This window comes from Equus przewalskii, chromosome 29 (genome assembly GCF_037783145.1).
Source record: "Equus przewalskii isolate Varuska chromosome 29, EquPr2, whole genome shotgun sequence".
Taxonomy (NCBI): Eukaryota; Metazoa; Chordata; class Mammalia; order Perissodactyla; family Equidae; genus Equus; species Equus przewalskii.
The window spans coordinates 36,960,667-36,985,586 of NC_091859.1; the positions used below are offsets into that span (position 1 = coordinate 36,960,667).

Below are 24,920 nucleotides of genomic sequence, written 5' to 3' on the forward strand. Positions count from 1 at the left end.
CCGGGGCCGAAGGCGCGAGCCAAGCCGAGCCGGCGAGGGGGGCGGCCGACCCCGCGCCCCCGCCCCGGGCGCCCCCGCAGCGCGGGCCCCCGGGCACTTGCCCGCCGCGCGGTCCCCGCAGCGCCCCCGGCCCCGGCCCCGGCCCGGAGCGCCGCCCGCCCGCCCGCCGCGCGCTCCAACTCCGGCTCGGTCCGCGGCGCGTCCGCGCTGCCGGCTCCTCGCCGCCCGCCGGAGCCTCGGCGCCCCTCCGCAGCCAGCGGCTCCGCCCGCTATGGCCCGGGCCCCGGGGCCCGCCGCCCCCCGCCCGCCGCCCCTCGCGCCCCAGGGGCTCAGCTGATCCTGAATTGGCTGGGGGCGGCTGGCGGGGCTGGAGGTCCCCTGCGATCTCCGGCTTCGGGGGGACGCGTCGCCCCCGCGTCTCTAACCTGGACCACCCCCCGCTGCCCGGCCAAGTCCATGCCAAGGTAGGTGGGGGTGGGGATGGGGGTGGGGGTGGGAGGGAAGGGGGAAGGAGGGGAGGGCACAGCTCCGAGGCCAATTTCTCGGCGCGTCGGGTTCTTTCTTTATCCGGGCGTTTATTTATTTATTTCTGGGGACCTGTCCCCCAACCCGCGCGTGCCCCTCAGGTCGGCCCCCCATCCCGTGCCTTCGGGGCGGGTGCCTTGGGAGGAAGGACGGGAAACTTTGACCGGTCCCTTCTCCAAGGCCACCAAAGTTCTCTCGGTGCCAATGCTGAAGCCGGCTGAGCCAGCGCTGCAGAAATTTATTCAACAAGTCAGGCTGCCGGCCGGGGGCCCAGGCCGTCTGTCTGTCTGCCCCTCCGCTGCTGCGGCGCTGCGGCCAGCTGGACCGGAGCTGGTGCCAGTGGCCGGGGGCTGCGCTGGGCGTGTTGGCGGAGGGAGAAGGGCGGCAGGGGGATTGAACGGGGAATCCCAGGCAGCCGGTAACTTTCCTCGAGGCGAGGCCCGGCCGGTGGCGGCCCCCTCCCTGGTCGGCACCTCCCTGCGTGCAGCCAGGCCGGGTGGGAGCTGGGACTCCGGGGGGTAAAGGGAATCCTCAGCAGGTTGGGGCGGTTATATAATGAGTGTTTTTGATGGTTGGGTTTTAATTGTCTGCTGGTGGTGTGTGTGGGATGTTGGGGGGGCTAGAGGCTTTTTGTCAGGGGGTGGGAAGGCCCCTTGGGGGCAGGTCATGATGCCTGGCGGAGGGGGCTCTTGGACGGGCCCAGGCTGAGACATCCGTTGGCTGTTCTGCTTGTGTCCTTCTCCCCTTTCAGGGTCCTGGGGGTTCCTGAGCCGTCGGTGAGATAGGCATCTGGGGAGATCCCTGGGCTGTATTGTGGTCCTGAGAGTCTGTGTTCTGGGGCCAAAGGTGTGTGTGTGTGTGTGTGTGAGAGAGAGAGAGAGAGAGAGAGAGAGACAGAGAGAGACAGAGGGAAAGAGAGAGACAGAAGGCTTGCTTGCGTCTGTGCCTGTGTGGTGTGATGGGGTCTGACACGCCATGTGAGGAGTGTCCTGTGGGCTGGAGTGCTCAGGTCGGCCTGTGCAGGGAGCCAGTCTGTCCTTCTGTCTTTCACCACCTGGGGGATTCACCCAGCAGATCCTGGCACCGCCTGGGCTAGGATGCTGAGCAGAGAGGGGTGTGGGTCCATGGTCTGGTCTGGGCCCTGGGGAAAGGGTTTGGCTGAGGAGCCCCGGCCTGCTTCCTCCGGCCTCCATCCTTAGGGCCTGCCCATCACCCCTGGGTCAGGGTCTCCCCTCAGCTCCAAGGACTGGCCTCCGAAACTCTGGTCTACCCTTCAGGACAAACTTTCTGTTCAGGCTCTAGGACCTGGGGCAGGGGTGGGACTGGGCGGGGAGTCTAGAGACCTCCCTGTCCCCTTCTCGCCTCCACCATCCATGCGGAGCAAGAGGGAGGGGGTGCCACTGGGCCACAGGGCAGAGCGGCCGTGAGTGGGGTCCGGTTCTGGGACTGCAGTCGAGGAGGAAGAGGAAGAGAGAGGAGCACATCCTGGGGCTGCTGGGCTGGTCTGGCACCAAACTCACGAACCCCCACTCACACGCACCTGGAGGCCCGGACCACACGGCGTCCTCACGCGCCCTTCCTGGCTGCTCAGAGCTGCCCAGGCCTGTCTCTGGGACTGAAGGTCCCTCCCAGTTCCTTTGACCAAGGTTCTCTGTGCCTGTCCCCCCACCCCCAGCCCCCCATTCCAGGCACTCTGAGAGGGCATCTTCTAGGCCCACCGGGGGCACCAAGCAGCAGTTCCCATGTCCCTGTCCCTGACTCCCCTTGACCTTGGATGGGGAGGTGGGGTGGAGCTTGCTGCCAGAACCCCTCCTCTCCCACCGCTATCTCTGGCTGGGACAGCTTGCTCCCTCTGAGCCCACAGCCAGGCTGGGAGCCATTTTGGGGACTTCCCTGAAGGTGGCCTCCCTGTGGTCCTGGATCCACATTCACACACTGATCCCGCGGGGGTCACCACCTCCGACTCCCTGCCCCCAATCCCCCTCCACTGCCGTCTCTACCACCCTCACCCTGCAGCCCAGTGGGGATCCCCTGGGCCTCAGCCCTCCCAGGAAAGGGTGTTTCTGGGTGCCGCTCTGTCCCTCCCCCACCCTCGAGGGGCTCGCGTTTTCCAAGGTAACGAAGAGATTCTCAGAGCAGCTCCAGTGCCTCCTTGAGTCTGTCCATCTCCTCTCAGCTGCCTTGTTCTCTGGGCGTCCAGCCACCCGCTCAGGGGGCTCAGAAACTATGCCTGGAAAGAGGGGATGCGGGCTGGGCCCAGGGGTCCGGGAGACCCCACTGGGCTGCAGGGCCCTCCTTCCCCCGCCTCCCTTCTCCTCTTCCTTTCTTGTCCTCCCTTCCCCATCCTGTCTGACCCCTTCCCTCCCTCCTGTTCTTTTCTGCGGGACCTTTTCTTCCCACCTGGTCCCGGGAAGTGCTCCTGCCTTGTGTCTTCAACCCTTGGGTCCCCAGTAGACCTGGGACTGGGCTGGGGTCTCAAAGACAGCCCAGGGAGCTGTGGGTGCGTGTGAATGTTTGAGAGTGTGGGTAGGTGGGTCTGTGGGTCCAGAGATCTCTGGGTGTACGTGTCTGTGAGCCTGTGTGTGGGGGGGTTCATGGATCCGGGGGAGTGTAGCTCTGTGGGCCTGTGGATCCCAATATCCAGGAAGATGTGGACTGTCTTTTTCCCCTCCTGGCTGCTAGTCTAAGGAGGGAAGAAAACAAATCTGATTTCTTCTCTCTCTTGTGTTTATGAAGCACCTACTGTGTGCCAAGCCCTCTTCTGGCCACTGGGGGACACAGCAGTGAACAGAGGGGAACAGACAGAATCTGCCCCATCGGAGCTTCCGTGCCCCGGGAGGGGCCGGGGCCTCCCCTGTGCCAGGTGCAGTGCGGGCACACGGCCCCTGGGCTCGGTTTCCTCTCGTAGTCTCGAGGGGAGAACGAGTGCTGTGTTTGCTCTGTGGGGGGCTTCGAAAGCACAGGGCCCGATGAACAGTGAGGGCCACCTTCTGCTTCCACTCCCCGGCGGTCCAGGGCCTTGGGCCTCCTCCCTGGACCACTCAGCTCTTGGTCCGGGCTGGAGGAGACGGAGGCAAGTCCATGATCGCGCACACGGCCTGGAGGGACAGGACACTTAGTGTCCCGGGAACGTCAGCTTCTTGTAAACTTAGGGTGGCACCTTCCGCCTTGAAGGATTTCTGCGAGGCTTTCTAAGCCGGCGTGGGGCCAGACCGCGAGGCGGGCTTTCTCTCGCTGAGTCCTTGCCGAAGCCCTTGTCCGGTTTGCTTCCCTTTTGTGTGATAGAGGAGGAATTGTGCTCTGCATTTTATACAAGAGGAAACGAAGCTTGATGAGACTGTGTGGTGCAGGGACTCGAACCTGGGCCCGGGGACTCCCAATCCAGTGCTCTCTCTGCTAGAACACCCCCCTTGCGCTGGGGACCAGGGTCACCTGATTTGTTAGCTGAAGTAAGTCCCAAGGCCCTAATCACTGCAGAGGGAGTGAAACATGATCAGCAGAGTCGCCTGCTGGGAGGTGTTCAAATACTGATGGAGACTAGAACGCGGCCTTGCTTTCTGGCACTAGCCGTAAGGCCAGAAGCTGACGAATGACGATGTCTAGTGACAGACACATGGACAGGTATGGGGGGATGGTTCCAACCTCTTGTCCACAACCTGGCCTGGAGAGGTTTAACTGGTGACCTGGATTGGGCCTCCCAGACCCAAACCCTTGCTCTTTCACTGAGAAGCTCTTCACCTTGGGAAAATCGCATAACCTCTCTGTTTCCTCGCCTCTCAAGTGGAGAGAGCAGACGCTCACTTCACTGGGTTGTGCCGAGGTCTCGGGCGCATGGTAAGTGCTTAGCAAATAGTGTTGGCTCTGACCTTGTTAGCCATCATGGGAAGGGTGTCTGATCCAGTTCATCCAAAACTGCAAAGCTGAGAGGGCTAGCTGGTGATTTTGGTGATGGGACCAAGATGACAGCAATCTGTAGGCAGGCTCAGCTGGCAGGACTGGAGCAAGTTTTGTGTCAGATCATGCACTTGGGGGCCAAACTTCAGCCAGTCATCTTTAGGCTAGAGGAGACTTGGCTTGGCTGCAGCTTCTCTGAAGAAGATCTGAAGGGACCAGTGGACCACATGTCCCATAGATATGGCAGTCTGACTGGGTTGCCAGCCAGGCTCTGGGGCCCCTAGGCTGCATCAAGAGGGGCCCCCCTGCAGAATCAGGCAGGTGACCTGTCTGTTCTACTCTGGGTGACTTGGTGCAAGTCTGGTCTTGTCCTTGTGGGGTAAATAGGCAAATTTGAGTGTGACTGGGGAGGGGTCCCAGGGAAGAGATGATCTGGAAATTGTTGCCCGAGGAATGGCTGAGGAATGAGCTGGTGACAGAGGCCTGGGGCAGATAAGGCTTGGGGGTGGGCAGGCTGTTGTCATGCACCTGCAGGGCTGTCATGCGGAAGAGGGAGCAGACAGAGGGTTCCAGGGGCATTGGGCGCCGGCTGGAAGGTTCTGGGAGTAGGTTTCCCGCAGCCTCTCAAAGGCTTTTCTACAAGTGACCAGGTACAGGCTCCACATGGGGGGGGGGGGGGAATGTGTGAGAGTGTGTGATTGTGTGCCTGTGAGCGTGAGAATGAGTGTGTGAAGTGTGTCAGGTGTGTGAGCATCTGTGTGAGTACTATGTTTGTGTCTGTGTGAGTAGGCATTGTGTGATTGTGTGTCTCTGTGTGTGATTGTGTATGTGTGAGAGTGTGTGTGTGACTGTGGGTCATCTTTGTGCTGGTGAGTGCCTGTGGTGACGGACGAGGCCACTTTGGGGGTCCCATTCCTTTCAGAGGTCCCCTGTGTGAAGATCTGGAGCCCATAAGAGTCTAAAAGCAGACCCTGCATTTCCGGGACCCCCAAGCTCCCAGATTCTGGAATTTGGTGGCTCATGGTGCTAACAAGTGAGGGAGGCCGTCGCGGGGCTTCCTGTGCGCTAACCCAGCGTCTGGCGGCTTGGTCAGGCGCTCGGGTGTGTCCCCAGTCCATCCTCCCAGCAGCCCGGCCACAGAACAGTCATCACCCTTGTGTTCTAGACGGTGGCCGGGGGCCTGCCAGGCTGAGCCGTGTGCCGAGGTGGTTGGTGTCAGAGCCGGGACTCCGACAGTGCTCTCGGCTTCCCGCGTCCATGCTCCGAAACACTGCACGACAGAGCCTGAGGTGGTTGTCGTTAGTATCTGGGGCTTCTAAGGTTCTGGGTGAGTCTAAGCTGTTCTGATTCTCAGGTTCCTGGATTTTAGTATTCTCGGAATGAATTTGTTGTTTGTTCTTCTAGTTGTAACAAGAGCTGGTGTGTGGTTGTTGACAAAGGGATAAACAGGTTTTCTGCCTGTGAAAACACACACACACACACACACACACACACATGTGCACACATGCGCGCACACACACACGCAGAGGGCCTGGGCGACCAGAACGGGCCTCAGGTCTGTCTTCACCGGGACTCTGAGCTCTGCATACACAGGGCCTCCCCACACCATGCTCCACGGGCTCTGGAGTGCCAGCTGGAAGATTCTGGAATGCAGGTTTCCCCGTGGACTTGGGAGGACTTGGGGAGGTCTTTGCCCACACTGAGGGTCTTGCCTGGACCAACAGCCATCTCGGTGACTTGACTGGGACGGCAGGCCTGGTTCCCTGCCCCAGGGTGGTGCCTGTAATGGTTATGCTTGGGCTCAGGAGGAGCAGACCTGGACTGGGACCCCAACTCTGCCCTATACCAGCTGGGTGACCTTGGGCACTGCTGGACTTTCCTGGGCCCCAGTTTCTTTCCCCATAAAGTAGGAATAAGCATGATCTGTACATCGTGGGAATCGACATAGGCAATGTACAGAAAGCTGTTTGCCTATTGCCTGGCACAGAGCCAGAGTCAGTCAGAGCCTCTGTGATGCTGTGGGGATAGTGGTGATGGTGGTGATGGAGGTGATGGTGGTGATGGAGGTGAAGGTGGTGATGGAGGTGATGGTGATGGTGGTTATGGTGATGTGGTGATGGTGGTGGTGATGTTGAAGGTGGTGATGGAGGTGATGGTGATGATGGTGATGGTGGTGATGATGGTGGTGGTGGTGGTGATGGGGGTGGTGGTGGTGGTGGTGGTGGTGGTGGTGGTGGTGGTGTAATGGTGACGGTGGTGATGATGGTGGTGGTGGTGTGGTGGTGATGGGGGTGGTGGTGGTGGTGGTGGTGGTGGTGGTGGTGGTGGTGGTGTAATGGTGACGGTGGTGATGATGGTGGTGGTGGTGATGGTGGTGATGATGGTGGTGGTGATGGTGGTGGTGATGGTGGTGGTGGTGGTGATGGTGATGGTGTGATGATGGTGATGGTGGTGGTGATGGTGGTGATGATGGTGGTGGTGATGGTGGTGGTGATGGTTATGGTGGTGGTGGTGGTGGTGATGGTGGTAATGGTGATGGTGACAGTGTGATGATGGTGGTGGTGATGCTGGTGGTGATGGTTATGGTGGTGGTGGTGGTGATGGTGGTAATGGTGATGGTGACAGTGTGATGATGGTGATGGTGGTGGTGATGGTGGCAGTGGTGTGATGCTGGTGGTGTAGTGATGATAGTGATGGTGGTGATGGTGGTGTGATGCTGACAGTGGTGATGATAGTGATGGTGAACGGTGGTGATGACAGAGAGAGGGCTGGGGTGGCAGCCCCTGGGGAAGGCACAGCTGGCCCCATGAATGCTTGGACATCCACCTTCCTGGGTCCTAGAGAGCTTTCCCATCCACCTCACGTTGCCTCTTCACAAGGGCCTGCTGAGGCAGGAGGAGGGCTGAGCTTTACAGAGAGGGAAACTGAGGCTCCAGGAGGCTGGTGGAGTCAGGAGTGGGGGAGTGTGTTCCAGACAGTGAGGTCCTGCTTCCACTCATGCCCCTGCTCATGGAGGCCAGTCCAGCTACCACACCACTGCCTGGTGGGCCCATGCTCAGAGTGCCTGAGAGAGGAGGCAGCTCAGACTCTGGGGTCAGGTGGACCTGAGTTTGGATCCACCAAGGCTGCCACCTAAAGCAAGTCCTCTCATCTCTACGAGGCTCCATCTGCAGACAGGCTGGAGCCCAGGGGGGCCCAGCTGCCACTCCCAGGAGCTTCCAGCCATTGGCACATAGGGAACTGAGGACAGGAGCTGGGCTACAGACACAGGACAGAGGGAAGTGAGAAGGGGGAGCAGGTCAGAGGGTGGAGGCTGTGTGGGCTCTGGGGAGGGGGTTGGGGGCGGTTGCCTTGGCCATCGTGGTCTCTAGGAGCCCCACAGTGAGCGGGGAGAGGTGTGAGGACAAAAGACAACCACAGAGTGTGACAGCTTTAAACAGGGCTGAGTGAGGCACAAAGTGAATGGGTACCAAGTGGACAGAGCCAAGAGTGAGGAGCTGAGTGGTCCTGTGCGTTCCAGCCATGGCCACTCTTTCCATCTGCGTGGCTGTATGGGGTTGGGGCTGGGTGGGGCGGGTGGCATGGAGCAGACGCAAGGCCAGGCTTTCCTGCCTCTAAAATATATCTCAACCCCCCACTTCTTTCCTCTTCCACCGGCATCCTGGGCCAGGCCAACCCATCCTTCCGGCCTCCTTCTGGCCTCCCTGCTCCGCCCCTGCCTCTCCACCTGCTCTCCCTTCAGCCTCAGAGGGATGGCTTACAAACACAGACCGGAGCACACCATCCCTGCATTAAACCCTCTCGTGGCTTCCTCTTGCACTTGGAGTAAAATGCAGGCTCCTCCCGCGGGCTCACAACGGACCCTGCCAAAGCCTCTCCCTTCCTCCCGCTCCCCGCCCCAGGCTCAGTCACACTGCTCGCTTCTGTTCCTTAAACGCACCCAGCTCCTTCCAGCCTCCCAGTCTCTGCACATGCTGTTCCTTCTACGTGGCATGCCCTTCCCACAGATCCTCCATGGCGGATGCCTCCTGATTCTGATTGTTTTTATCTTAAATGTCTCTTTCATTAGAGGAGGAAGGGTGGCTTCTCCCCATTCCCACCTTTCTCCCTTGTTTATTTACTTCCCAGCTCTTTTTATTCCACAGACATTTATTGGGCACTTAGTCCCTTCCAGGCGCTGTTCCAGGCGCTGGGGGATAGAACAGGGAACGACACAGACTACAGTCCCTGCTCTCTTCCAGCCTTCAGGTCAGGAAGACAGATGCTAAATCATAAAAGACAGAAATACATAAATTATACAGTATGTTTGGTGACGATAAGGGCTGTGGAAACGCAGAGAGAGAAATTAATGGACTCGTGTATCTCCCCCTTGTTGGAGTGTTGGTTGAATAGGGCTGGCGCCCAGCCTGGCTGGTCCACCAACAGAGCCCCAGAGCTGGCCCAGTGCCTGTGCATAGTAGGTACTCGGGAAATATGCGTTGGATGAATTAATGAACTGTCAGGGCCTGGACGCACAGGGCCTGGGCGATGGGTGAGAGAGTGTTCCAGGAGAGGGGATGGAGTGAGGAGAAGCCTGGAGCAGGCCGCTGGTGCTCTCAGCTCCGAGGGGGTCCTGTTTGGCGGGAGCGAGGGGCCAGTGGAGAGAGTGGTGGGCTCTGAGGCTGGCACTGCGGTGGACAGACCTGGAGCCCCCTCGGCGAGGGCGTGTTTCAGCCCAGCGGTTGCCACGTGGCGCGCCGAGGTGCCTGGGAGCTTATGTAAGGCCCACGGCTGTTTTTCCGGAACCAAGAGCAAAGGCCCGAGCTCAGGAGAAACTGCCTCCCTGACCAGCCGGGCGGAGTGGCGGGAGGTGCCAACTCCCGCCTGTTGCCCCCGGAAGCCAGAGAAATGTCCAAACGCATCAGCTCTGGGCGGCTCAGCTGACAGCTCAGCAGCTGCGTGGCAGCAGGGCAAGTGCCAGGGACTCAGGCCTCGTCCCCAGCTCCCACTGCCCAGCCTGGCCCCGCAGGGTTCCAGGGCCCAGGAGACCCCAGGGGATGAGGATTCAGGGCTGGGTGGCCTCTTGGATGCGCTGGGAAGGCGGCCAGCCTTGAGGAGGGGCTGTTATCCTGCCCTATCATTGGCCGGCCGTAGGGGGGCCTAGCGAGGCCACAGGCAGTCTGCACTGAGTCTGGACGGCCGGGCTGGGATCCCGGCTTCTCAGCACGCCCTAGTTCTACACTTGGCACGCTGCTCCCTTCTCTGGGCCTCAGTTTCTCCATCTGCTAAATGTGTATAATACCCCTCCTGGGGTTGTCGTGAGCACCAGACAAGACCAGGATGTGGAAGTCAGGACCAGCTACAGGACTTGCGGGGCCCAGAGCAAAATGAAAACGTGGGGCCCCGGATCAAAAATTATTAAGAATTTCAAGTTGGTGACAGCAGAGCATTAAACCAAGTGTAGGGCCCTTCTGAGCCTGGGGCTCTCGGTGGGTGCACAGGTCACATGCCCAGGAAGCCGGTCCTGATGGAGTTCTGTCTCTGCAGTTACCTGGCTGTTTGTCTGTCCTGTTGCTTCTGGGCCTCCGTTTCTCCATCAGGGCCCAGGTCCTTGGGTTCTCAGATTTATGAAGCAGTGGGTTGGGGGTCCCTGGGCTCAACTACGGGTCTTAGCTCAGGCATCACTTCCTCAGGGAAGCCTGCCCTGATTTCCTCCTGGCTTGCCCAGGTCCCCTGGTATCTGGTCCCATAGTACCCCAACCCCCCCAACCTCTCCTGTGTAACACGCGCATCATCCTGGCAATAATGTGTCTTTACAGTAACTTTCCCTTTTTTCTTGCATGTTTTCTTTACCTTTGATGAAGCAATAAATACACAACTCTAGTCTCATAAAAAAACTAATAACAACTACTTTCTAAGGAGGTTTTATTCTCCCCGCTTTTCATCGCCTCAAACTCCACAAGGTTGACCAGACGTGCCCCAGGACCACCCACTTAGAAGTGGATTCTGAACGGGTGCAGCTGGGCCCTCAGCTCTTTCCTAATCCTCGTGGCCAGAGTCAGAGTGAGGGGCCTGCCGGGCCTGAGGCTGGGCTGTCCCCTTGTGGGGGGAAGTGGGTTGGGGAGCAGGTGCCCGGCCTGCTGCCATGCGCCCCCTTTCTTTCTCCCCCAGGGCTCCCCGCTCAGTGCCGGCGACATGGCTGAGAGCTCCTCGCCGCCCTCCTCCTCTGCCGCAGCGGCAGCCCCGGCTGAGGCTGAGCCGGGAGTCACGGAGCAGCCAGGGCCCCAGAGCCCGCCTCCCTCCCCTCCAGGCCTGGAGGAGCCTCTGGATGGAGCTGACCCGGATGTCCCTCACCCGGATCTGGCACCCGTGGCCTTCTTCTGCCTGCGACAGACCACCAGCCCCCGGAACTGGTGCATCAAGATGGTGTGTAACCCATATCCTTTGTGCCGCCTGGGCTGTCGGGCACGTGCCCGGGGCCACACTGTGCCCGAGGGAGCCTGCCTGCCCCCCTGCCTCTGAGGCCTGGGCTGAGTGGTGGTGAGTGAGCTCCGGGGGTGGGTTTGGGGAGATGTCGGGGCATGGAGATCGAGGTGTCCTGCTGATGCAGATGTTCTGGAAGTCGCTGATGCCTGTGGGGGTCAGTCCAGTGGCCAGCTGGCTCAGAAGGCCCTCAGGTGTGAGCCCCAGGTCTGAGCGAGGACTGGGGATGCGGAGTTAAGCCCGTGGCCCAGCTCCTGGTGACTGAGCCATTTGATGGACGGTGACCACAGGGGCCATGAGAGCCTGACGGGAGCCTGAGGGTGTGGACCCGAAGGTGGCTGGTCCCCACATGCGAGGCGAGGCTGCCTGCTCCTCCTTCTCTCTGTCATGCCCCCGTCTGGGGCCAAAGGCAGCAGCAAGCAGCTTCCACCTGCCATTTCTAGTCTGCTCACGTCACCCCTGCTTAAGATGCTTTGTTTCCCATTGCCCGGGAAGAGCGGAGCGAAGTCCTAACCCAGCCCCCCAGGCCCTGCCTCGCTTCCCAGTACTCTGCTGCCTCTGCCTTTCCAAGCCTCAGGGCCTTCTCACATGCTCTTCCCTTTGAAATGCTTTTCCCTTCCCTCTTCACGTTGTAGCCTTCAAATCACTGCTTAAGCGTCACCTCCTCAGGGCAGCCTCCGAGAATCCCCCTCAGCCTCTCCGTTAGTTGTCACTATCTAGTTGTGGGGTTCTGAATCTAACATTTGCCACCTCCAGGGGTGCTGTCAGGTGACCCGGACACAGATGGAACCTGTCTTGTTCACTGCTGGACGCCAGCAGCCAGCGCAGTGCCTGGCACACAGCAGACGCCCCTTCAGTGTCTGCTGGGTGCACGGAGGCGATGTCTGAGCCGTGTCTGTGGCGATGAGGGGTGTCGGGTGGAGAGGGCAGCGGGCAGAGGAGCAGGGGCTGCGGGAGGGAGGACTGGAGGGCAGTTGGGTGTGGTTGGGGTGGGAGAGGGAGGGGCGAGGCTGGAGGGACTGGGGGGGATCTCGCAGGGCCTTGTAGGCGGGTGAGGAGCTGGCCTGTGTTCTCAGGGCAGCGGGGACCTGGTGAGGTTGACCCGGGGGCGTATTGTGGAGAGATCTGTGTTTCAGAAGGACCCCTGAGCTGTGACGTGGGAAGGGATCGCTGGGGTGAGCCGGTGGCCGGGGGCTGGTGAAGAGGCGGCTTTGGGACCCAGCTGGGGTGGCCTCTGGATTTTGGGGCCCACCAAGCAGAATAGCATCCCTGCCAGTGCCCAAGGCCCTACAGCATAGGGCCTAAGCCCGGCCATGGACACCTGGGATGGCCAGAGCAGGCTGGGGTGGCGAGGCTGGCCCCCGGAGAGGCTGGGGCTGCAGTCCTGCTGGCATCCCCACTGTGCAGGGGGCTGAAATGACGATGGCCCCGGATCCCCATGACCCGGGGAAACTAGGTGGTCTCTGCTGAGGCGGGTGGCGTGCAGAGCCGGGGCCCTAGCTGGGTGGGGACCGAAAGCCCTGACGCTCCGTCTGTGGGATGGCTCAGGCATGGCGAGAGGGTCTGCTGAGTCAGTCAGTTCACCCAGCGCTCACTGACATCTGCCCTAGCATCACGGAGGACAGAGGAGCAGAGCTGGTCTGCCCTGAGGAGCTCCAGGGGGTGCGGCACACAGGCACCACCCATGGGTGCAGTTTTAGTACAAAATGCTGGGGAAACCTTAGGGGCCTTCAGTGTGGGAACTGGGGGGCGGCCAGGCCAGAGAAGGGGGCACTGCGGAAGCTTGGGCTTTTGAAGGCGAGAAAGGCTAGCTAGGGGACTAGGGAGACCATGGAACCATGTCGCAGAGACCTTGCCTGGGTGGGACAAGGGTTGATTCTGGCTTTGCCACTTGGGTGCTGTGTGACCTTGGGAAAGTCACTTCACCTCTCTGAGCCTCATGTGGTCTAGATAGTCAGTACTGCTCTGGGCTGGAGACAGAGGTCACCTCACCCTCTGACAGGCTCTGGCAGGTCTGGCTGGGCTGGAGCAGCGCAAAGCCAGCCCTCATGTCATGGAGAAGCCTGAGTGGTGCGCCGGTCTGAGCCCTGTCTGCCGTCAACTAGGTGTGTGGCTTTGGGCAATCCCCTCTCTGGGCCTCAGTGCCTCACCTGTGAAGGAGGAGTGGAGGAGATGCTCCCTTCCAGCCCTTCCACACTTGCCCACACCCTGACCTCAGGCACACTGGGCCTGATGACTGAGCAGCCCACAGACGCCCTTCCATGCTGCCACATTTCTGGCCTCTTGGGCGAACAGAGTCCCTGGGGTCCTCTGCCCTTTGTCCCCATCACCCCTCTGGCCTCCACCTTCATGGCGTGTGAGAGCCTGGGGTTGGGGGCAACGGTGGGGCTGGCTCAGGATGGGAGGAAGCGGTCTGGATCCTGGGCAGAGCTGGGCCTGGTCCTCGCCTGTCTGGGGAGAGCCCTTGGCTGGAGTGTGCAGAAGCCACTTACGGGAGGGGGTGGGGCTAAATTCAGCCGCCTCTCTCAGGAGGGACTGCCCAACGCTGGGAGCGGCTCAGAACAATCGTGCTCCCCAGGCCCCATGGCCAGAGGCTGCCGAGGCTGGGCTGAGGGCTGGAGGCGACTCAGGCCTCAGCCCGAGCTGGCTGCCTGACTGCTGGGCTGCCTTCTAGAACCGAGATCTGATGACTGTAGCGTGAGCAGCTTCAAAGGCATCAGCTTCTGGGGCTTTCAGATTCCAAACTTCTGTGACTGAGTCTAAGGGTTCAAAGTTCAGATTCACAGCTCAGAGACACGAAAATTCCAAGCTTCTGTGATTCATAGACTGTCAAGTTCTGTGTTTCAAAGAGGACATGGTCTGAGTTTGGTGGCTGTGCTGTGTGTTTGGGAGGTGGAGGACCCGGGATGCTGGGTCCTGGGATGCTGCACTGGGATGCTGGGTCCCGGGATGCTGGGTCCTGGGATGCTGGGTCCTGGGATGCTGCGCTGGGATGCTGGGTCCCGGGATGCTGGGTCCTGGGATGCTGCAGCGGGATGCTGGGTCCCGGGATGCTGGGTCCCGGGATGCTGGGTCCTGGGATGGTGTGGTGCTAAGATGACATAGCCTGAGTCAGGTCAGCGGGAGGGGCCAAGGCAGGTTGCTGCCAACACAGGCCGTGGGTGACTCTGGTGTCTCCAGGGGCCCCTGGAGCAGAGGCTTGACTGTGGGGCACTCCGGCTGGGCTTTAGGGGCTTGGGGAGTGTGTGTGGGTGTCTTTGAGCAGGTGCTGAGGGCGCTACGATTCTTCCCTGGCCAGAAACTGCCCTCGCTCCCATCCTCTCTGGGGGGCAGCCCAGGGAGCGGGCAGCGCTCACCCAGTGCTCCTCAGCGGGAGCCTGTTGGCGTGTTGGATGTGACAGTATTCTGCGGTCCAGGCTGTCGTGTACATTACAGGGTGTTTGGTGTCCCTGGTCATTAAATATGGGTAGTTAGTGTCCCTCAAACAGTGTGACGACCATAAATGACCCTTTACGTTTCCAGACTCTGCAGGATTCTTCTCCTCTTCAAGAACCCAAAGGAATGGCGGCCGTGTATGCATCACGGTGGGCTCGTGGGAGCAGCTGTGGTGCCCCACGGCCCCAGAGGGGGCAGGGCCGGGCCGTGGGGGAGGGTCTGGTTTGGGGGGGCCCTGGCTCGGAGCCAGCTACCCTTTGAGGTCGGTGCTTCCTGACTCAGCTCCTCTCCTAGCCCAGATCTAGGCCCTGAGTCACTGCCTGAGTCACTGAAGAGGCTGCTGGGACCCTCCCTGAGCCCAGAGCCGGGGCGGGAAAGGTCCGCTCCCCCAAATGTCAGACCACTCTCTGTCTCTCCTGGGCCTTGAGCCTGCGCTGTCAGCGGGGTGTCAGCCGGGAGGTCTCTGGGTCTGAAATATCAGGGGATCGGTCGTGCTGTTTGACTCACGTGGTGTGTGGCACGTGGAAAGGGCTGGGGAAATGAGTCAGACAGGCCCAGGGGCTGGTTCTGCCTCTTGTTTGCTGTGTGATCATGGGCCAGTTTCTTAAGCATACTGAGCCCCGGTTTCCCCGCCTGTCAGGTGGGGGTGGCAATTCTCCCTCCCCAGGCTTGCGCTGGAGCCCAAAGCAGTGCAGAAGGCACATGTGAGAAGGGAGCTCTGTGGGCTAGAAAAACTGCCGCCCAGGCGGTCATCACTCTTATTACCTGTGCCCAGAAGGTGCAGGCGGCCCTCATGTGGGGCCGAGTAAACACTCTGCTCGTGATAGATTCAATAAGATGTTGGGCATCACGTCTTCAGATAGAGCCTAATGCCTTCAGAGGACATTGGTTCCAAGGAAAATCAGATTCAATTTCTGTTATTTAGATAAATTTGTGCCAGTTATGCTGTGGGTGGCCATGCCCTCACCTGGAGACATTACTAATCAATCATGGCATCCTCCAGCAGGGCACCCCTGGCAGCATGACAGATCAGCTGGAAAGCTGTTTTCCACCCAGATTGGACATGGAGAGCCTTTCTCAGCAGCATAACTGGCTCATGTGGGAGAGGGGCCAGTGGTGGGCTGTACTCACTCTGGCTCTGCTCCCTGAGCCTGAGCTTTCTCATCTCTATAATGGGACTATTCAAGATGATTAGAGATGATTCCAGTAAAGCACCTGTGAGGTGCTCAGGGATGATAATAATGAGCCAGCACTTACTGTGCTGATGGCTTTGCCTGCATTATCACTAAGTGCTTGTCGGAAGTTAGGTGCTGTCATAGCCCCATTTTACACGTGAGGAAGGTAAAGCTCAGAGAGGTTGAGTAACTTTTATCTGGTTGCACAGCCAGGATGTGGTAAAGCTGGGATGCAAACCTCGATTTCTCTGAATCGCCAGCCTCAGCTTTTATCCAGGACATGGCTGCCGCCCGCGGAGCCTGGAGAAGCACCTGATTCTCCACGTTCCCCCCGCTCCCGGGGCAGGGAGGTTTGCTTCGCAGTTCCCAGTGGCCGGCCAGTCTCCCTGAGTTCCAGCATCTGCATTTGGCAGCCACCTGGCTGTGGCCCACCTGGGGCCATCCCCTGGAGGAGTTTGCAGCCCCCTCCCCTCCCGGCTTGCTCCTGGCTGCTGCCTCCCCGGAGCCAGCCAGCGCTTCTGCTGCGGTGCCAGCCAGCCATGCGTGGTGGGAGCCAGTGGGCTGTGAAGGCTGCCTCTCTGCTGGGCAGCGGGGAGGGCGCCAGCCTGGGCTGGGAGGCAGGAGCCGCCAGCCGCCAGTGACCTTGGACGAGTCACTCTCCCGCTCTCCCGCTCTCTTGCCCTCGGCCTCCCTGTCTGCAGGATGTGGAGAGTCGGGCACGAGGGCAGGAAGGGCTGCTTGGGGCACCCTCTTGCCTGCCCTCCTGCCCAGGAAGCCACTCAGTGGCGTCTGCGGGATGCCTGGGCTCGGGTTCCTTCTGGGTGGGCTCGTGTGCCCTGTGCCTTTGCGGCTGGGGTCCTGGTCTCTCCTACCCCCCTCCCCCACTTCTGTCTGCTTCTGGTCCCCTGCCTGGCTCGGGGACGCTGCTTACTCTCGCTTTGAAGTCCAGCTGGCCGAGACCCCAGCCTCGCAGGTCCTCTGCCGTAGCCTTGTGGTGCCAAGACTGGGCTCCTCGTCGTGGAGCTCCGTGTGTTTGTCGAGGGGGCAAATGGGCTCTCGTTCAGCCGTCGTTCACTCGCCCATCAGTGAGATGGTCTAGTGAGCCTTTGCTGAGTGTGTGCCGCGTGCCAGGCAGGGCAGAGGACGACTGTGGCCATTTTGTGCAGGGGAGGTCGCCCTGGCTCCCCTGGAGGGACGTCAGCCGGGAGACCATCATGAGTGAGCACCTGTCAGTTGGGGTGAGGAACAGGGGTGGCAGGGTGCTGCGGGGCTGGAGGGGAGGGTCCTCGTGGAGGCGTGGCTGCCCTGCGGTTGGTGTTGGCGCGAGAGGACTCAGAGGTGACCCCGGGGACTGTGGCTTGGTTGGCGTGAATGAAGACCTGCTCCAGGTTTCTTGGCTGAGGGGCCTCGGCCTTCGCTGAGCCTCCATTTGCTCATCTGTGAAATGGGGGCCATGGCGACCTCCCGTTGGGAATGTCAGGGGGTCCAGTGAGAATTCCCGGGCAAACTGTTAAGTGCCAAGTGGCACACGGGGGCCGATGGTGGAGCAGCTGGGGCTGTGCCTCAGAGGGGCCTTGGCTCTGACAAGCGTCCTGAAGGCAGACGGGCAACTGGGCCCCGTGTCTGTTGATGGTCTGAGAGGCCTGTGGGCTGGGCAGGGGGCCAGGGAGAGAGGCTGAAGGTGGCCGGCAAGGGTGGGCACGTGCTGGCCCCTGGGGGTGGGAGGGTGAGAAGGCGGGGAGTGAGAGGAGGACCCCTGCAGAGCCCCAGACGTGGTGGGGAGAAATGGGACCTTCGCCTGCAGGAGGACCCCTCTCATCCCCTGGCTGTCCTGCTCCGTTTGGTCCACTGCCCGCCTCTGGGCATGCTGCCGCTCCATCCCGCTGCACCAGACGGGACCTTGGGCCACCGGATAAAGGCCTCTGGGACCCTTCTGAGAGCTCCTGGCTCTCAGGAAGTCCTCCCTTCCTCTAACCTCCATCCCTCCTGTCCTGAGCCTTTCCCTCTGGCTGGGCCACTGGGCACATGGGGGTGGAGTTCTTCCATCTCTTCCTGTCTAAACAGGACCTCACCCCTGCCACCCACCTGCCACTGGGGTTGCCCTGCCTCCCCTCCCCTGCACAGTGGAGAGAGCACCCGGCCAGGAGTCCACAGCTGTGGGTCCCTGTGGTCCCCTCTCCTCTGGATTCACTCTCTCCTCCCGCTTGCCTTCCTCCTCAGGGGTTCCTGGGCGCCCCCCCCTCCCCCGCATGGGAGCAGTTTGTCTTCTGTCTTGAGTGCTGCGTGCCCAGGAGGGGCCGTTGTCCCCTCCCTTCCCCGCCTGCCTTCTCTCATTTGTTCGCTTATTCTTCCCTCACTCAAACCCTTGAGTGGTGCTCTGTCCCTCCCAGAAGAGTCACTCCTCCAGGGTTCAGGCCTCTGCCACCCACCCTGGCTGTCTTCTGCCACCCTCCTGCCCTGTCCCTTCGTGCACTCTCGTCTGAAGCCCAAGCAGGCTGCTGCTGTCTCCTGATGCCCCCCCACCTCCTCCCAGCCTTTGCCACCCCCGTGATGCCCTCTCCCCGTGGCGTGGCTGTGGCTCCACCTCCCGCCAGCCCCCCAGGCCCCACCTCTCGGCCATCACCTGCAGGAGGTTTTCCTGGATCCCAGCGTTTTCCTCTCTGCACCCCTCAGCCCTGCATCAGTCCTCCCCAGCCTACAAGCTTCCTCGGGCCTCAGGGGCCTGTTGGCTGCTCCCTTTATCTCCTGCACCAGCCTGAGGCCCCGGGGGGGCGCTGTGGCTCTCCCTGCACCCTCGGTCTCCGCCCCCAGCACAGGCCTGGCCCGAGGGGCTTGTTCCTCCCTGTCCGGTTCTCAAAGTACTTCCGCCCCCGTGCCATGACCTCTGGGGGCCTCTCAGCACTCCATGAGGTGGCAGAGCCGGGACTGTGCTAACTCCTTGTTGCACAGCTGGGGAGACTGGGCCCAGGACTCCAGGTCTCAGACCCGTACTACGCCCACCGGCCTGCTCTCAGCTGGGAAGGTGTCCCCTCCCCCTCCAGCTCTGGCCTAATGGGAAGGGCCAGACGGGCAGTGGGTATTGCTGGGAGAAGCAACATATGTCTGGGAAATTGTCCGTTTCCCTCCATCTGCTGTAGAGAAGGTTGTTTTTCTCAGAAGTAAAAGTCAGCATCAGCCTGGGCCCTGGGGATGCTCATGGCGGCCAGAGTGGATGCAGCTGCACTCTCATTGGTCAACAGGGCAGACCAGGGAGAGCCTGACCCCTAGGGCAACCTCAGGTACTGTCACACGGAGATTTCTGTGTAAAGAGAGCTGCAGGTGCAGAAGCTGCTCCTGACCCAGGCTGGGGCATTGGTGAAGCCTTCCTGGAGGAGGGGGCATTTGGTCTGGGTCTTGATGCATGAGTAGGAGTTTTCCAGGAGGACAGTTGAGGGATGGTGTTCCAGGCAGAGGGAATAGTGCAGAGAACAGTAAAGAGTTTAGTGTGGCTGGAACACTGTGAGGCAGGGGCTGGACAGCCCACAGTGGAATGCCAGGTTAGAGCCTGCTCTTGATCTTGTGGGCCGCGGGGAGTCGCTGATGGGTGTCTAGCAGGCCTGGGGTGTGGGTAAATTCAGAGGAGTCCCCAGCCTGATGGGGGAGGCAGATGCACACCTGAATCCTACTCCTGTGAAGCAAAATGGGGTAAAGGCTGGGCAGAGGGGCCCTTGGGGGCGCGGAGGATGGAGTAGGCAGCCTGCTCTGACTGGGGATGCCGCAGGAGCCTCTGCTGAAGGCGGGGGCCCTGGAGCCAGGGCAGGAGAGACTTTGAAGGGGGGGTGGGGGAGGGGGATGGCCTGGTCAAGGGCCCGGGTCAAGCCGGGGTCACTGGGATGCTGCTAACAGCCTGGAGTGTGGGCTGGGAGAGGAAAGGAGTCGGGGCCGAGGATGGAAGGACATTGGGGTCTAGATTCTGGAAGGCAAAGGAGAAGACTGAGGTGGGGAGGGCGCTCGCTAAGGACCTACTATGTGCTGGGTGGGTTTCGTCTTCCTGGCAGCTCTGCCAGCTCTAGAGATTGCCCATTGGGCAGGCGAGGCCCAGAGAAGCAGAGTGCCTGTCCAGGCCGCCCAGCCAGGCAGTGGCCCAGTGGGGCTTGGGCGAGCCCGGGGCCTGTGAGCCTGTGAGCCCTGCCTGGAAGTCTCGTTGTGGTTGATATACAGCAGGAGAATTAGAAAGAGGGCCGCTGGCTAATGAAGAGTCAGCCCCCTCCTGGGGCATTTAAAACATGATTGGATTTTCACCCGTCCATCCTGCCTGGGCTTCGGCTTCTGTGTCAGAAGCCAACTTTGACCTGCTGCCTCCCTCAGACCACCTCACGATCCCGTTGGGAGACAAACGGCCCCATTTGTTTCCCTCCGAGAGAAATCGATATATCCTTTTAATCAGCCAGAATGTCTTCCTGCTAATCTCTCTCCAGCTCTCCTGTGGGGCTGTGTTGTGCATTTCCATCCCTTCCGCCCTGGGGAGCTGTGCTCTGCTCCTCTGGTCTCCCTCTTCTCTCCCCCAGTTCGAATCCTGACACTGGTGCTCATTGCTGTGGGATGCTGAGCAAACAACTTGACCTCTCTGGGCGACGGTGTCTATCTCTATGAGAAAGCAGGAGGAGAAGGCTTGGCTGGCTCTGAGGTGCTGTACAAACACGAGGGCTTGTGTTGTTGGGCTGCAGGAGAGAGCCAGGTTGGAGGTGGAGAGAGCAGGTGACCAAGGGCTGCACCTGGCTCCTCCCAGAGAGTGGGGTGCGAGGCTCCCAGTCCCGCCCCCATGTCGAGTGAGGAGATGATTGTGGACTCAGTGTTCCCCAAGGTCCAGTCTGAGCTCTGCCCAGTGCAAGCTTGGTGACTTCAGGCAGGTCCCTCCTCCTTTCTGGGTCTCAGTTTCCTGAAACATGAAATTGTGGGGGAGGTTGGGCTAGCTCAGTGATTTTCAGTTGGGGGCGTTTTTGCCCCGAGGGGACCTTTGGCAACATCTGGAGACAGTTTTGGTTGTCACAGCTTGGCGAAGGTGTGCTACTGGTTTCTAGTGGATAGAAGCTGAGTATTGCATGATGCACAGGACAGCTTCCACAACAGAAAAACTCTCCGGCCCTATGTCAGTAGTGACGGGGCTGAGCAAGCCTGGCCTAGGTGGTCCCTGAGAGCTCTTGAAGCTCTGAAAGTGCGGGAACAGTGTGGCCTGGCCTTGCCAGGAGGAGGCCTGAGACTGAGAGTGGGGATCTCTGAAGGAGGAGAGAGGACGGTGCCAAGTTCCAATCTGAAGCATTTCTTGTGGTCACATAGAATTGAGTTTAAATCCTGGAGCTGCCATCTACTAACGTGTCACGTTCCCAACCACCTTCCCATACAGCCACCCGACCAGCTGTCCCCCATCCATCCATCCATCTACCCATCCATCCACCCATCCATCCCTCCACCACCCATCCATCCATCCACCACCGTTCTATCCATCCACCACCCATCCATCTGTCCATCCACTCATCCATCCATCCATCCACCACCCATCCATCCATCCACCACCCATCCATCTGTCCATCTACCCATCCATCCACTCATCCATCCATCCATCCACCACCCATCCATCCGTCCATCCACTCATCCATCCATCCACCACCCATCCATCCATCCATTTACCCATCCGTCCATCCATCCATCCATCTATCCATTTACCCATCCATCCATCCATTTACCTATCCACTCATCCATCCATCCATCACCCATCCATCCATCTACCACCCATCCATCTGTCCAGCACCCATCCATCCATCTACCACCCATCCATCTGTCCAGCACCCATCCATCCATCCTCTCACCCATCCATCCATCCATTTGTCTGTATTTCCATCTCGTCATCCATTCATCTGCCCACCCACCTATCCATCTACCTAACCCTTACATTCATGCATTCATCCACCTGCCTTCCCAACCATCTACCCATTCAATCATCCATTACCCAAATGCCCTACCCCCACCCTCCTATCTACCCATCTGTAACCCATTTACTCATCCATCCATTCGCTTGTTTGGCAGATGCTTGTTAATTACCATACCTCCCCCCACCTCTCATCCACCTTGCATCTGCTGAATGCCCAGCCCAGCCCTGTGTTGGGGCCATCACTCTCTCCTTGTACTGCTTACAAGGCCCTTTTGAACCTGACTGATTCTCTTCACCTTCTGCTGGACTGTGAGCTCCTCGAGGACAGGCTCCATGTTCCATTAGTGCCTGTCTCTTCTTTAGGCCTTGGCCCTCAGCCCTGCACATAGTGCACGTGCAGCAAAGCTTTCAATGAAGTGCATCCTAGCGAGGTTGGAGGTGGACAGAGATGAGGCAGACCTGGAAACTTACACAAAGGGCCTTGAACGCTAAGCCAAGGAGTTTGGAAAGTCTGGAAGGCAGTAGGGAGCCATGGAAGGCTTTTGGTATTTCAGGAGCCCTCTGGCTCTGCGTGGAGGATTTATCAGAGGAGGCAAGCCTGGAGGAGGAGGGTGTTCAGAGACTCTGGACTGAGAGTGCGGGCTGCCTGGGGCAGGGTGGGTGCAGAGGAGAGGATGGAGAGGAGAGATGTGGGCGGTGCAACGGGCAGGTCTCTGAGGTGGACATGGAGACGAGGGAAGGGAGGCTGCTGAGGGTCCTCGTCCTGAGGGAGAGCTTCCAGGGTGCAGGTGACTGGAGGCATCGCTCGTGGGGGTGGGACGTGCAGAGAATTCGGTGGTCTGGGGAGAACGTGGCCTATCCCATTTTGGACATGATGAATTTGAGGTGCCCAGAGACATCCTGGGGCAGTGTCTTGGGGCCTGTAGCTCAGCAGTGGGTGAGCCTGGGGCTGGGACGGACTAGGGACCTGGTCAGCCCCTGGACCACAGGAGTCGAGGCTGTGGGAGTGGATGTGGGGTCAGGGAGAGAAGAGGGGAGGCCAGAGGGCTGGGGAGCCTGAGAAGACCCAGCATTTAAGGGACAGAAGACCTGCCCAGTGGCTGTGGTGTCCCTGGGGCCCAAGGGGGAGAGAGATTCTAGAACAAGGGTCTTGGGGTTTGTGGACCCAGATGGGGACAACATGCATATTTGTTTCCACTGACCTTAGACTGAAATTTAGCATTTCTTTCTGTTACAAATGGAGGTAACAAACCACGGTGGGGTCATTGGTGGTTCCTGTGACTGTCACCGTAGCAATCAGCGCTATTTCCATGTCACGGCACGGTCGTTGGAGAGCCCTCAGGACATCCCCGACGCCCGTCACTGCTTCACAGTCACGCAGTGTCAGACCCACGCTGGCTCCGGTTATTCATTGTGTTGATAACGAAGCACCGTAGTTCTCTATCACAAATTTGTTTTTTTAAAAAATATTTTGACATCTATCTTGACATAACTGGCTTCCTTCCTTTCTAATCCTAAGCGTTTTTTTAAAAAAAAATTTATGCATTTAAAAACATGATTGTGAGAAGGGGCCGCTGAGCTTCCCGGGGGCACAGGAAAGCTTAAGAACGGCCGCTGCTGCAGGAGAGCGGTCGGCCGTGCCCGGTGCCGCTGGCCCGGCGGGCGAGGAGGAGGGCTCCACGTGTGGAGTGTGTGTAGGGGCGTGAAGGGCTGTGGGGCTCCATGGGAACGCACCCGTGAGGGTGCACACGTGTGTGGTCAGGGGCAGGCAGGGGAGATGTGTGTCCCCCAGGAGACCGAGGGAGAATGCCATCGCCCTGCGTCTAGCCCTCACCCTCTCTGTCCACGTCTCCACCAAGTGTCCACTCGTGGTTTCTGGAGGGCAGGGGCCACATCTTTTTCGTTCGGGGTTCCCAGAGCCACTGTGGGCCAGACAGAGGGAGGCCTCAGTGAGGGGGTGCTGAATAAATGAATAGTGAATGATGGACATTAAAAAGGAGAGGAGAGGAAATTCAAGGTGGGAAGGGAGGCTGCAAATTCCTCCAGTGCAGAAATCCCTCCTTAGCCTCCTTGATACCTCCCAGTGATGGGGACCTCACTCCGTCCTGAGGCTGCAGTGCCCCCGAGCACAGAAAGGGATGAATGTGCTCTGCCCTTGGGGAGCACAGCCTGTTTGGGGCTGAGAGACCAGGACAGACCACACTCGGTTCGACAGCTGCTATAAGAGCTGTGAGGGCCCAGGGGCGGTGTCTACACCACCTGCCTAGGAGTCCAGGAGGCTTTCCTGCAGGCACACCTTCTCTGTGGGTGGGCTCCTGAGGTGGGGTCAGCCCACAGGCGTGGGAGCCTGGCCCCAGGGGCCTGCCTCACCCTTCTCTTCAGCAGTGGCTGAAGCAGTGGCGTCTGGAGGGTCCCCTTGGCTGGGGCATTCCTCCTGTGGACCACGTGCCCCAGGTTTTCTGCCAAGCTGGCAGCCCCTGTTCCCTTTCCATCACCTCCCCCACTCCGGCTGTCTGCGCCGGACACCACAGCCTGCTGGGCATCTGGGAATCAGAGACTTTGGCCAAATTCAATGAGTTCTCAGATTATCAGGGTTCTAAGAAGTGGGTTGGGGGCAGAGACGGCCCTCCAAGGAAGGAAGGGAGGGCGCACTCCCTCGTCCCTCCCCCTAAGGGATCTCAGCTCACTGAGGCTCCATAGCTTATAAGTAGACCAATCGGCCTGGGTAGGTCTGTGTGTCATGAGGGGAGCTCCCCGTCACTGGAGGCATGTAAGCGGAGGCCTAGGACCATTTGCCCAGCAGGTCTGTTCACTTTATGGAGCAACTTTCTGTCCCAGCTCAACCACTGTGTCAGCTTGGGCAAGTCCTGCTGTCTCTGGACTTTCATTCGCCTCTCTGTAAAGTGGGTGCCGCCGTGCCTGTCTCCCAACACTGCTGTGGGCATGGGCGGAACAAATCCTTAAACAAACAGAGGATGGGATGGTGTGAGCTTCCAATCCCGGCTCTGTCCTTTGCTAACAGTGGCTTTGGGGAAGTCTGTGAGACGGGGTGACACCCCTCCCTTGCAGGCTCGTGGTGAAGGTTATGGGGGTCCATGACAGCAGGCGGCCCCCGAGGTGCTTGTGTTTTCTTAATTGTTGCATTTTGATTTTTCCTCCTAGCAGGTGCTCTTTATCATGTTACACTTTTGTTCGAGGTAAAACACATGCAGTAGAGCTCACAAATTGTAGTGTCCAGCTCCAGGCAGTTTTCCTTGTAAACACCCTCCCGTGAGCCCACTCAGGCCAAGAACATCTCCAAAAGATGGAGGGATCCCCAGAAGCTCCCTCATCCCAGCCCCGATGGATTCTGCCCCCCAGTTCCCACTGCTCTGACCTCCTTCCCTGTGGGTTAACGCTGCCTGATTTTTTCACTTCACATACGTGGATTCAGAGGCTCTTTGCTCCTTGGTGTCCGGCTTCCGTTACCCGACGTTCCGTCGTTGAGCTCCATCCATGCTGTTGCGTGTACTGCGGTTTGT

At 59.7% G+C, this 24,920-nt stretch overlaps 1 protein-coding gene across 2 annotated transcripts in view; it reads left to right on the plus strand.

Annotated features, from left to right (window-relative positions):
* The first annotated feature begins 150 nt into the window (after positions 1 to 150).
* The window catches only part of CACNA1I (calcium voltage-gated channel subunit alpha1 I), a 115,009-nt gene continuing 90,239 nt past the window's right edge, over positions 151 to 24,920 (plus strand). Inside the window, exons 1-2 of one of the 2 annotated variants that reach the window (XM_070600657.1) lie at positions 151 to 464; positions 10,570 to 10,835. In XM_070600657.1, coding sequence (XP_070456758.1) covers positions 10,594 to 10,835 — 242 coding nt within the window. In that variant the 5' untranslated portion in view covers positions 151 to 464; positions 10,570 to 10,593. The remainder of the gene's footprint in view (positions 465 to 10,569; positions 10,836 to 24,920) is intronic. The other variant, XM_070600656.1, reaches the window with a different exon arrangement.